Below are 13018 nucleotides of genomic sequence, written 5' to 3' on the forward strand. Positions count from 1 at the left end.
TTTCCACTTGTCGAGAAAGAAAACAGTAAAATAAACACGCGGACCCAAGTCCTTCGGTCTTTACTTTCTTTAAGACTGGCTGCCAAGATCTCCACAGAGAACCAAGGAGATCGAAGCCGTGAACGCCCCGCTTCCCGGCACCAACAGACGGTCATGGGACCCGGAGGCCCAAAGCCAGCTGGCCAGAGGAAGCGTCTTTGATGTGTGACGCCCGGAGGGAGACGCCTGCTACAAGCAGACTCTCACACACAGACTGGAGGAAATGTAAAAACATTGTGCCTTTCCACTGCAGTGCGGACTTATTTATAACTGAGCACACCAGCTAGTAAAAATGTGTTTTGAAATCGTTAATTATGGCTTTTACCACTTAATTTAGAGTATTTTAGGATTCCCCACAAGGCGTTTCAGGAATAATAAGATGACAAGAAGACAATACTAATACGGCTTCTGAGCCAAGTAGACTTTCTAAACTTTAAACATTGTATTTCTATTGTGATGGAAAGTGAAAAGCAATAAGTGTATACTACTCTGTGCGTTCTGGAGAATTTTCTTAATTATATTTTTTTTTCTAAAATTATCTTTTAATCCCTCTTGTTATGAAGTAGAGACGAAGACCTGAGCAGGTTGAGTAACAGGTGGATACAGGAAGTGACCACCTTTACATGATTTACATGACGCAAAATATTTTGCACAGGCTCTAGGACCGCGGGAGGAGCTGGATGAAAGACAAAGTCAGCGAAACTCCATCATTTCAAAGTTGAGAACTTGTCTCAAACCTGCACTGTATGTCACTCTTGTCCCAGCTCTGGTACTCAATGAATGCACCTCTACTCTTCTTCAGGGGATTCGTGTGCGATCTATTTATTTCTTGAATCATTCTAGTCGAGTTGCATCACTCTGATGAAATGCAGTGCTCGTCAAGATGAAGCAAAACAAACACATCTGCAATTCAAAACAGCACCGGGCCGCCTTCTGAGCACAGTCTCACGCCTCCTGCGCCGTCGCTCAGCATGAGGCGGAGGAGCGCCGTCCGGAGGAAGATGCTCTGCCTCTGGTTGCTGCTCATTGGATTCGCCCTGGTTGCGCTGGCGCTCTCGGATCTCTTTAATCGGGACAGCGACCGCAATCTTCACAAACCCGGCCCTCCCCGCCAGCCCCTCCAGCGGATCGCCAGTCCTCCGGATCTAGAGGTCATCGTGGACTCCCATGACCCTGCTTTGGAGCTAGGCGCCGATTTGACTCCTCTGAAATCTCTGCAAGAAGACCAGCTGTTATTCGTCCCATCCATACTTGGCACCAAGAGCTCGCCACAGAAAAAGCGGAGTTACAAGATGCTCCTTCCCGGAGCAAGTAAAGATACCACCGTACGCGGGCCACCTACGCACGGTGAAATGGGGAAAGCAGTGCGCCTTCATCTGGAGGGTTTGGAGAGGGATACGGAGCTCAGGGCTTTGCAGCAGTACGGTTTCAATGAGGTAGTGAGCGAAAGGATTTCTCTGCATCGCAGGCTGCCAGAGGCGCGCCATCCAGAGTGAGTGAACAAAGCGCACGATTGAAAATATAAACCAAAAGTTACCCCATGCTGGAGTTCAACAAGCGCTAAAAGTTAGTGTAGTTGTTACTGCTTTCACAATTTGTCCCCCTCCCATCAACAGGTGTTTGGGGGAGCAACACATCGAGTCTCTGCCGTCGGCCAGTGTTGTTATCTGTTTTAATGACGAGGCTTGGTCCATTCTCCTACGCACAGTACACAGCGTCCTCGACACTGCACCTAAACAGTATCTGCAGGAGGTCCTGCTGGTGGACGACCTAAGTCAACAGGGTGAACATATCCATCCATCCATCCATCCATCCATCCATTAATTCAGTGTGCTGACAGCTTGTTCCGCCTTTTCTCTATGCTCCTCCTAGGTCACCTGAAGACTGGGCTGAGTGAGTACGTGTCTCATCTGGATGGAGTGCGTTTGATTCGCAGCACCAAACGCCTCGGGGTTGGAGGTTGCCGGACATTAGGTGCTACCAGGGCTGTTGGGGAGGTGCTGGTGTTCATGGACTCCCACTGTGAATGCCAAAAGGGCTGGCTGGAACCGCTGTTGGAGAGAATTGCCCAGGACAGGTACTTTTTTAAATTATTCCAATTAAAAATCTATTTTCATATTTTACGGTGAGAAAGATGCTGCATACTAACAGGATTCCAAATGCAAGTTCTTAAATGGGTGACATGTCAAAATATAAACAGTTACTGTGCCAGATTTTTTTTACCTTCTCTAATGAGTTCAGCCTTTGGACAGAAACACTTGTGAGGAGATGAAGGGTTCAGACTTATCATTCGCCCTTACTCATTAGCAAAGCTGGGCGATGCATGAGGTGTATGTGTGTGTATCGAGCACTGAGCTCCCATGATTTGGCTCTCGTCTTATGTCTCAGGCTGCCTGCAGCGTGGCTCTAATTAGACTAGGTAATTAAGCTGAGGGCTCGGGCTTGGAATCTGCAACCATTCGGCTCTCTCGGCCACATGTTTGACCCTTCTCCCATTTTTTCTCAATTCCCTTTTTGATCTTTTCATTTCCTTAAAACGTCACACCACACATGGTCATTTGGCATGGATATTTCAAACAGCACACATGGGGAGCCAAACCATTCCCCGACAAAGGACAGTACATGTTTCTGAACTTCCTGTGACACAGCCGTTTGCAATTACAAACACATGCATACAGAAAGGAAAACGCAGTGTCTATTTTACCTAGTTGTGCACAGATTAGTAAATGTAAATGTAGTCAAGGAGTTATTAGCTATAACTTGACTAGTAGTGGCATGCTTTACATCCAAAGCAGTCTCATTTACCACAGTTAATAAATGCAAATAAAAAGAGCTGCTGAGATCCAGAATGTGGTGTCTTCTTAGGACCAGAGTGGTGTCCCCCATCATGGATGTGATAGACTGGCAGTCCTTTCGGTACAATGCCACCCAGTGGCCAGTTAGGGGGGTGTTCGACTGGAGACTTGACTTCTTTTGGGAATCAAATCCAGAGTTGCAAGATAAAGACCCAGAGATGGCTGTCCAACCTCTGCAGTAAGTGTGCAGCTGTTAAGGGGTGCAAGTTAGATTTAATGACTTCTTATTTGCATGATAACAATGTTAAATGAACCATATTAAGAAAGACGGAACAGATATAATTTTACACAGTATGTGTAAGTGTATAACTGACCTTTGCCTTTGAAAAATCTAGAAAATATGACCAATTAGAATACAGAAGTATAAAAACTAAGGACCATACATGTGGATCTGTTTGTCCTTGTGTTGCAAACCCAGACTTTAACATCCTGAAGTCCATTATGTCACTCTACTCCAGAGATACCAACACATCCGTGCAGTTCTTTTTAAAAAAAAAATGATGCTGGTTCTGTTTGTGACAGGAGCCCAGCGTTAGGAGGTGGAGTTGTGGCTATCGACCGACATTTCTTCCAGAGCGTGGGAGCCTATGACCCTGGGATGGTGCTCTGGGGTGCAGAGCAAATTGAGCTGTCTATCCGGGTAAAGGAAAACTCATTTGATGTCAACTTTCCTGCTAAATCCTCCAGTGCACATACACCAGACAGAGAGATGACAGACTGCATTTGCTTTTTATTTTAAGCCAAGTAAGGTATTTTAGCAATGCTTCGCCTGAGTGATTCGGTTGCCTCCTGTTAGTGCTTTAGGATTGTTGTGCTATGAGATGATGCCTTTTGCAAATGGAAATTTCAGCTTGGATAGTGGTCTGGGAATGTCCTGGCCCACTGATGAATGTACAAGTGTGAGAGCAAAAATGTTATAAATCAACTTGTCTGCCTGGGATGACCATTAAAATATGAAACAATATGACTAACAAACAGGGAATTAAAAAAAAAAAGAAACACAGAAAACAATTATAATCTTTATTACTGAAATACTACTACATTCTTATAGGTGTGGTCATGCGGTGGTACCATGGAGGTAGTACCTTGCTCCCGCGTGGGCCACCTCATTCACCGCCACCTGCCGTATCGCTTCCCAGATCAGGACTTGCTTCAGAGGAACAAGATCCGGATTGCTGAAACCTGGATGGACACGTACAAGAAAATCTACTACAGAAGGGACACGCTTGCTCATTTCATCAGACAGGTGTTTGTGTATATGTGTGTGTGCGCGTGTGTGAGTCAACACATCTGGTCAAGAGATTGTCTGGTGAGTGTGCACCACAGACAAAAAAATGAAACTTTCTTTCTTTGTCCAGTCTGAAAACCCGAACATCACGGAGCGTCTGCGGCTGAAGAGGAGTCTGGGCTGTAGGAACTTTCACTGGTTCCTAACTACAGTCTACCCACAGCTTTATATCCCCCAGGACAGAACTGCACTGTCAGGAGAGGTATCACAAGCTCTCACAAGCTCTCACATGCTCATACATGCACACGGATATATGAACAGGTTGTGTATGGATGGACTGTGAGGCATCATGTCTGTATCTGCTTGCAGCTGTACAGTGTTGGTACTGGCAGATGTGCAGACTATCCCCAAGGTCAGGGACTGCAGGGTGGGGCCATGGATGTGGCACCATGCACTGGGACAGGTAGCCAGGTAACCATGATTGCAGATTACTTGATGATAACAACAGATAAGTGAGACATCAGTGAAGCTGATCTCTTGCTGTTGTAGCACTGTGATCTAAACTCTGAGGGTGAAGTGCGATGGGGTCCCACGGGTACTTTGTGTTTGGATACTGAGGGAGAGAGGGCGGTCCTCTCTCCTTGCGCCAGCCACCGATTGACCCCCGGCAGACTCCAGTGGAAGTTCATAAAGGCAAGACGAAGAATTGAGCGACAGACAGTTTTTATGACTACCTGGGGCATTTAGCTGACTCTCTGCATATGTTTTCCACTTTTCCACAGCTGAGCGGCCAGCTCGTTCACCAACTGTCTCAGTTATGTCTGGAGGCTGTAAAAGAGGAAGGCGACAACAAGCGCAGCACAGGAGGTCTTTTCCTGCGCCAGTGCACCCACCACCCCAGACAACAGTGGCACTTTGAACAACTAGTGGCTCCCAAAGGTGCCTGATAGAGGGACTAGCTTTAGCAAGATATAAATCCCAGGCAAATCTATCATCATATCACATATTTGTAGTGTCATACATATATTTATATTACACACACACACACACACGTATTTTGCAACTTTTTGCTCCTGTTTTAAGGATTGCAATTATCATTACCTGTATTAACTGTATTAACTAATGATAATGTCAGTTTCAGTACCTGTTGTCTTTATGAATATTTCATCATATATATTATTATAAAAACTGTATATTAAATTATTTTTGTGTCAGTAAATGGTTCCATGAATTTGTGATCTGTTTGTGTACATTTCTAAAATATTTAACCAGCAGACAAAACACCACCACAGCTCTGAATTCAGGACAGTTTTGCCATTATGCTGGCCTTCACGTACACCACACCTAAGCTAAAACTACAAAGAGTTTATTTTCTCATATCAGGAAGAGCAGAGGTGTTATGATAACATTAAAATGGTTGCATCTTGTTGAAGTGTCCAAACTGCTGAAAGAGTGTGTGCAGCATGGAGAGTGCCTGGATATTATATATCAACAGCAGAGGGAGCCATCAACCTTCAAAATCATTTCTAAAAGCCAAACTCCTTATTTTGTTATTGTTAAACACAAATAGCACCCCTCCCTCCATGCTAGTCATTTATTATAATATATTTAACATGTTCTTATATGCATTTCTGTCATTAGGGCTAACCTAATGGATGTGACAGTGACGTCCATCCGTCTGAGAGAAGTGGATTTGCTCTACAACAGGCAAATTTGGTTTTGTTTCTAGGTATTAACTCACAGTCTAATAAACCAGATGTTATTTAGGCCATGGAGCTTAAGAATTGGATGGACTCTAAACTGGTTCTCAGTGTCTCTCTCTTGGCCTCAAGGCAATGAGTTCTAATAACCCCCAATACTCAGCCTCAAAATAATGCTCTTCTTAACCCATGCTCCACTTAGCCCAGTGAACTTCACAGCACCTTCTGGATAAAAAAAAAAAAAAAAAAAATTATATGGTAACCTCTTAGTATGTCTTTCTTAGTTATGCACCTACTGAGCTGTTGCAAACGAAGTGCAACATATTTCTGTTGCAGTGGGTTTTCAGAGTTGGGCTAGGGCTATCGTGTGGAAGCTGTTTGCTTCTCTATCAGAAGCAAACAGCTGCTGTTGATTCTAAATGGTGGAAATTGCATGGCTGTATTTACATTGATTCCCATAGAAAAATACAAAAAAAAACCCCAATAATATATGTGCTTTCTATAGCTGTTGTGCTTAAACTTTAGCATACATCTATATATTTTTTATATTTTAAAATCATCATTATCCGTCTATTGATCTATCCAATAATATTTTTAAAATGTTATTATTTAATTGTTTTGTTTTTGTGAAGCAGTGGTTAGCACAGTCCCGTCGCAGCAAGAAGGTCCTGGGTTCGAGTCCAGTCCGGTCTTTTCTGTGTGGATTCTTCATGGGTTCCTCCAGGGTCTCTCCCAAAGACAAGCATGGGGTCAGGTTAACTGGTGATGAATTGCCTTCACACTGATTTGAACATTCATGCTTAAATTGGTTTGAATTTGAACATGAATGGCTGTCTGTGCAATAGATTGGTGACCTGTCCAGGGTGTTCTCCCAGGGAACCACCACACAAGTATCAGTACCCACTTCTTTTTTGATAGAGAGTACTGATACTTGGTACTTTGAATTTCACTTCAGTTACTTGATAAAGTCTAATTTACTAGCTAACTCTTGTGATGACCTCTCCACAGACACAGAAACTGCATGCATTCACAATCAGAAAGCATTTGACCGACATGAGAGCAGCACCAGGTACAAAACCTTTGCTGTCCAAACACAACATTAGAGCAAAGCTTCGGTTTGCCATTGAATGGAAAGACAATGACAGAGTCATAGTAAACATGCTTGGTGCACATCAAAGACAGCTTTAAGGGACACAGTATTAAAAGTGAATTACATGCAAGAAAACCCCTCCACCATTCAAGCCAATGTTTTGCTTCCATTAACTAGACCCTGATGCCAAGCATATACTTACTTTTCCTGCTTGCTCTTAGTGTGTGTCTCCTTTTTTTTGTTAATAAATGACTGAAAAAGCTAGTTTTCCTTATGGCTTTGTAGTGATGTAATCAGTAAGGAGAAGATCTTTACCGGTCTAAAAATAGCTTAAAAAAGAAGAAGAAAAGAATGAGATGTAATTACCTTTCCACGTGATAAATAAATATTGTTAACCCTGTGAGGTCTATGAGAAGTGTCCCTAATAACAGTCTTCTTTCAGTTAGAAAGTGTTTGATTTCAAAGAGTTGGGAAAATAAATTTCCGATAGATCATTCAGATTCATTCAAAAATCTCTGGTTTAAGGGTACTTAGACCTTCCATAAGAGAAGCCCACACAGTAACCACAGACTGCCACACATGTAGGACTTGTGCTGGTGGGGGACTGGGTGATCCTGGTGTTGACTTTATGACTGGGCAAGCCTGATGGTTCATCATAGCTCTAAATCCGTTTCCACTGCAGCGTAAGATGTGAAAAAAAAAAAAAAAATCCTAGCATTATATTGTTGTATTAGTACTATTATAAGTTGTTTGTGCTGATTTAGACAATAAAATTGAAATTCTCCTTCTCCGGAGGACTCTTCTTATCCTCGTCTGATGCTGTATGTGACCTTTTCCCTCCCCTCTGTCTTCCTTACACAGCATCTTCCATCTCTTCTCCACGCTGAGGTGAGTGTGATGAATACAGTAGACTCCCACATCAAACGCTGATTGCTGCTGGGCATGTCACAATCTCACCAGCCTCTTTGTTTCTGCTATGTTTTTTTTAAACACACACACACACACACACACACTGCAGTGAACCTGCGTGACTCAGATGGATCTCAGCTGCTGCGATGGAGGAAGCTGTGGTGTCTTTATGAAGATCTATGGGGCTATTTCACCCAGGACCAGGGTGGCTCTACTGTACTGTGCAACCCTCAAAGAGCCTTGGGTCTTTTTTACAGAGACACTGTTGTTTCCAGTGATTCATAATGCGCAATTAGGTTGATGTGCATGGGCCTCAGGAGCGGGGCTGACACAAAGCAAAGATTAAGTGCATTAAAATGTGACAAAAACTGGGCTTGTGACACCAATTAAGGTCAAAGACAAAAACAGCTTTTGAATGTATCATTTAGAAAGTTTGCGTGAGATGCAAAGACATTTTTTACTCACACCCTGTAGATTCAGTTTCACAGCAATACCTATATAATTGTACCATTCTAAATCCTGGAAACTGCTGGTTCTTAAAACACTTTCAGAAATGACCCTAATGAGAAGAAAAACAATTGTTGTAGTCTTCCTCATTCGCCCTACATTGTTTAAAGTGTACAAGTCCAGTTTTCCACACACACAACTGTTATGGAACCTCCCCTCCATGTGCATACTTGCAAAGCTGGAATGATGGAAGAGACAAAAGATGTGTTTATTAAGTTGGACACAACATAAAAGGTGGAGGTTTGTTGCAAAGTGGCTTGCAGTGTTTTCTAACCATAGGCAGACTGAAAATAGCATGCCCTATATGAGAGTATCCCAGTTGCATCAGCTGAGCCATCAGCTAATCTGCTGACTGTGGCTGAGGTACACAGAACTAGCACTGCACTCAATTTTATCTCATCTGAAGATGTGTTTTTGGTCATCTGGTGAATACAGGTCAAAAATTCATTCTCTTTTAGTTCTGCCTCTGGTCTGTACTCCTGAGAGAAGACCTCAGCTGAGTGCTGCAAGAAACAGCTTTCACATTGTTTTCACATTGTCATTTAATACACAGTTTTTCTAGTAAAAAAAAATAGTGTATTAGTCATATTAAAGCCCAGAACTGTCATCCGAGCAAAGCGTTACTCCAAATAAAGAAAGAAAAAATGTGTGATAAATGGTTGTGAATACACAGGGGGATTTTGAGAAAAGTGATAATTCAGGCTCCTGAACAACAGAAAATCTGCTTTAAAATCTGATTCAGTGCCACAGTAGACAAATTATGGATCTGTCTATCTATCTATACATGCAATCTAACCACCACACCATTGTGCTATATATGTTAGCACTGTTGCCTCAAGAAGGTGATGGGTTCAAATCCTCCACCTGGCCTTTCTGTGTCGAGTTTGCATGCTTCCCTGTGTATGTATGGGTCATGTCTTCCTCCTACCACAGTCCTGTAAAATGCATTTAGTAGGGTTAGGTTAACTGGTGATGTTAAATTGCCTGTAGGTGTGAATGTTTGGGTGGGTGGGGTGGATGGGATGGATGGATGGATGGATAGATAGATAGATATGCCCAAAATTACTTCAAATACCAGCCCTGAAAAACACCTAATAATAGGTATAGTTACTTTAAGGTGACAAAAAAAAATGCCCAGAAAACTAATTAGGGCTCAGAGCTAAGAAACCCATGCTGAGACAAGAGCCTTATTATTTATCCTACCAGTTTAATGTTTCAGCTGGCATCTCAGGCTATGAAATAGTATCAGCTTGGACGGCTAAAAGAGGAAAACTGCAGGTATCTTTTTTTTTTTTTTTGAAATGTTAATTTTGGCTAGTTATCCTTAACAAAACACACAACCACACAAAAGAATCTAAAGGCACTCCATATATGGCTGTCTGACAGTTTTAAAGTGCTTCAAAGGATAAAATGCTCCTAGGCATTACATTTACCAACAGACTAAAGCTTTCTTCCTTCTCACTTAAATGTCTAAACATTTTTGACCAGACTTTTCAACAGGGACCCTTTCACCACACAAGGCAAGACCACAATTTACTAAGAGCTCTTCATGCTGATGATCCTTCTATCTTGCATTTAAAAATGCCAGACTACTGCTCGACAGGTGAGCAGCAAAAGAGGTAATTTAGCAGCCATCTCCTCTCCTCCGCTGATGGGCCCAGCCAGACCTACATCCCTAAAAGAAGAAGCAACCATTAATCTCTACATCTCACATGCTCATTGTTCCGCTGCTACCCCTACCACCACTTATACCGTAGCACCCAGAGGAGAAGCTCAGACTCATTTATCAAACACAAAGATGAAACCGCCCCTCCCCGCTTTACCCAAATCCAAATATAAGTATTTGGTTGTGCAACAGCAGCCACCATCTCAGAGTGGAACAGATAAATGTAAAGCTCTTGTACAGAGAGCCTCTCCATTTACATGTGTTTGTGTGCTCTCATAGAGGCCCAAGCAACAAAAAGGCAGCACCACACACACGCACAAGTCAAAGAATGACACACGACAATGAGATACAAACATAATGTGTTCTCCATTTGGCAGTCTAGTTTTTTTTTCCTTTCAGATAAAGCTCTGTAAGGCTTGAATGAAAAGACCAAACCATAACCATCGGGCAGATTTATACATATCTCCATTATGACTGCTGAGACGAAAGGGGAGAAATTAACTTTTTTCCCCCTGTTACCTGTTTTTCATTAGTTCTCACCTCCCGCACAGTGATGGGGTGTTTGAGTGCTGAAATCTGGGGTGAGGGACAAGTGAAGTGGCTCTTTTAACTGGGATAAAGTGCTCATTTGAATGGAAGAGTGAATGTGTGTGTGCACACCCACGCTGTATTTCTGTGTGTGTTTCCGATGAAAAGGGTGGACAGGGATGAATAGTTGCTGTATTTGGGTCAGGGCCATCATCAAACAATGTGAATCGAGTGGATAGAAAACACACACTCGCACACACACGCACATATACAGACACACAGCAATAGAAAGGATATTGAACACAAAGTTCATTGTATAATAAGTTTAAAAATGAAGAACCATGTATTAAATCAGTGCACGTAGAACCTCTTTTAACTCCTTTTTTAAAGCATTTCTTTAGAGCCATTTCCTATTCCGTCCATCCCTCTAAATAAAACTCAACTTTCATTGAAAATTGTAAGTGAAAAGAAGAAAGATGAAAGGAAGGATGCAAAGCAGGAAGCCAGATGGGCCTCAGTTTGCTAATGACAGATAAAGTGGAAAAGCGGTGAATAAAAGATGAGTTTTCCTAGCAGGTGGATAAAACGATGCATAAATAGTCAGAGGATTGTCTGCACACCATTAAATATGGATGGGTCTCCAAGACCCTGGGCTAAATGACAGCATTCCCACAGATGTGCCGGAGGTGCTGCTAAGTACACAAGTAATCGTTCACAGTGCAAACACACCACCGCTTACCGGCTTGTCGGGTGCGGGAAAAATATGACATTTTCTGGTGGGGAGGGAAGCGTTTTGACCCAACATCTTTGTTTTGATTCTAAAAATGCTTCGCCCATCAACACACATCTCGACATGATGGCTCTGGTGTCTCCATCATCTCCACTGAGCGTGTTTCTGATTCAGATAGATCCAGTATTCCCCAGAAAAAACCTTTTTTAAAGATATACAAAAACAAGCAAACACACTGGAGCGGCACCTCACCAGGTAAGAGCAGCTGGATCTTTGAACAGGTGTGTCAGCATGATCCCTGGCACGCATACTTGCTCAGGTTTCACCCCCAGCCTACGTCACTGGTGGGACCCGGTGGTTTCACTTTAGATGAAGCGTTACACAGCTAACAAAGGGCGAACACATGAGAACACAAAGAAAAGGTACATTAGTATTATAAACAAATCAAAGTACCTCATGTTGCATAACAGAAATCCTGTCTCCAAGTCCAGGAACAAAACATATTAGCTCCAGATCAAATAAAGTACAAAATAATAAGATTATCTCAGATCAGATTCGTGATCATAAAAAGGTGTCAAATGACCTAATATTTTTCATTGTGTGCCATACAACAAAACATATTTTAGTAATTTTGATGCAACCTTATTGTTGTTGGGTTTTTTTTTTGTTGTTGTTCTTGCTTTTTTTTATTTGTTTCATTCACGTTCCTTAGGGAATGAATCCTATTCATTTTGGAGATTCTGTGAACTTCTTTGTCCTGCCATGAGGTTGACATTTGACAACAAAATGCTTCAACAGCTTTTTGATAAAATGCAATGAAAGTTGGTATTTATTATTATCCCCTGGGTTGTTTAAGTTCAATAAACCTGCACACTTCTGTGTTTATTGGCGCTAAGGAGCTAAGCTCAGGCACTCATGGCAGATCAGCTGATCTCCTTCCACACATCCGATTCATTTAAATAGTCTGCAAGCTACTTTGCAATCCCACCTTCTCCACTTTCTGCTATATATGACTTGATATGGATCATTTCGTTACTGATGTCTGCTCAGTACTGTACTGAGATTTTGCTGCTGTCCTTTCCTCTCTCCTTTATGCACTTAGAAGGACGAGAAGGCCCCAGAACAAAGTCATGCCGTCAGATACAAATTACTGCAGATGGATGTAACAATCCCCCTGTGATGATTCACATCATCACAGTTGTACTTGGACAAGGCTAAGCACCAACATTTCAGTACTGTCATGTGTTGTTCATGTCAATATTTGGTACATTTTCAACACAGTCTGAACTATCTTAGGAAGCATTCTCTTAATTTCTTTAAGTAGTCTTCAGGAATAGTTCTCCGGGCGTCTTGAAGGACATTCAAAGCCCTTATTTGGATGTTGGAAGCCTTTTGTAGCGTTCGCTGTCGAGATGATCCCACACTCCTTCAGTAATGTTGAGGTCAAGGCTCTGAGGACGCCAGTCGGTGCATTTTCTATCCAGGCATACTTTTGCTCCATTGGCAGCGTTTTTGGGATCATTGTCATGCTGAAAAAAAATAAGCTGCTGGCAATCATATGCTTTCCAGATGGTTTTGCATGGTGGATAAAAAAACCAAAATCTATCAGTCAGTTTTGATAAGTTGAAATGCATGAAAGAGCTTCCACTGTATTTTACAGATGGCTGTAGACACTCACTGTTGTACACCCATCCTGACCTTCTAGATACATACTAGTGACAATTTGTGACAACCAGAAATTTCAAACATGGATTCATCAGGCTATA

The 13018-nt window shown here is 42.3% G+C and overlaps 1 protein-coding gene across 1 annotated transcript; it reads left to right on the forward strand.

Annotated features, from left to right (window-relative positions):
- Positions 1 to 259: 259 nt before the first annotated feature.
- On the forward strand, positions 260 to 6313 carry LOC146493465 (polypeptide N-acetylgalactosaminyltransferase 15-like). Its single transcript, XM_085148794.1, has 10 exons — positions 260 to 1531; positions 1656 to 1822; positions 1912 to 2116; positions 2905 to 3072; positions 3417 to 3534; positions 3946 to 4140; positions 4253 to 4384; positions 4492 to 4593; positions 4672 to 4815; positions 4905 to 6313. The coding sequence occupies exons 1-10, from the start codon at positions 1011 to 1013 to the stop codon at positions 5067 to 5069; spliced, it is 1917 nt and encodes a 638-aa protein (XP_085004920.1). The 5' UTR covers positions 260 to 1010; the 3' UTR covers positions 5070 to 6313.
- The last annotated feature ends 6705 nt before the right edge of the window (positions 6314 to 13018 follow it).

Source organism: Neolamprologus multifasciatus, chromosome 22 (genome assembly GCF_963576455.1).
Source record: "Neolamprologus multifasciatus chromosome 22, fNeoMul1.2, whole genome shotgun sequence".
Classification (NCBI taxonomy): Eukaryota; Metazoa; Chordata; class Actinopteri; order Cichliformes; family Cichlidae; genus Neolamprologus; species Neolamprologus multifasciatus.

Bases quoted from the DNA above. Each gene is read 5' to 3' on its own strand.
- LOC146493465 (XM_085148794.1), top strand. From the start codon at position 1,011: ATGAGGCGGAGGAGCGCCGTCCGGAGGAAGATGCTCTGCCTCTGGTTG. The intron at 4,141-4,252 runs GTGTTTGTGTAT...TTCTTTGTCCAG, and splicing joins TTGCTCATTTCATCAGACAG to TCTGAAAACCCGAACATCAC. The intron at 4,385-4,491 runs GTATCACAAGCT...ATCTGCTTGCAG, and splicing joins GAACTGCACTGTCAGGAGAG to CTGTACAGTGTTGGTACTGG.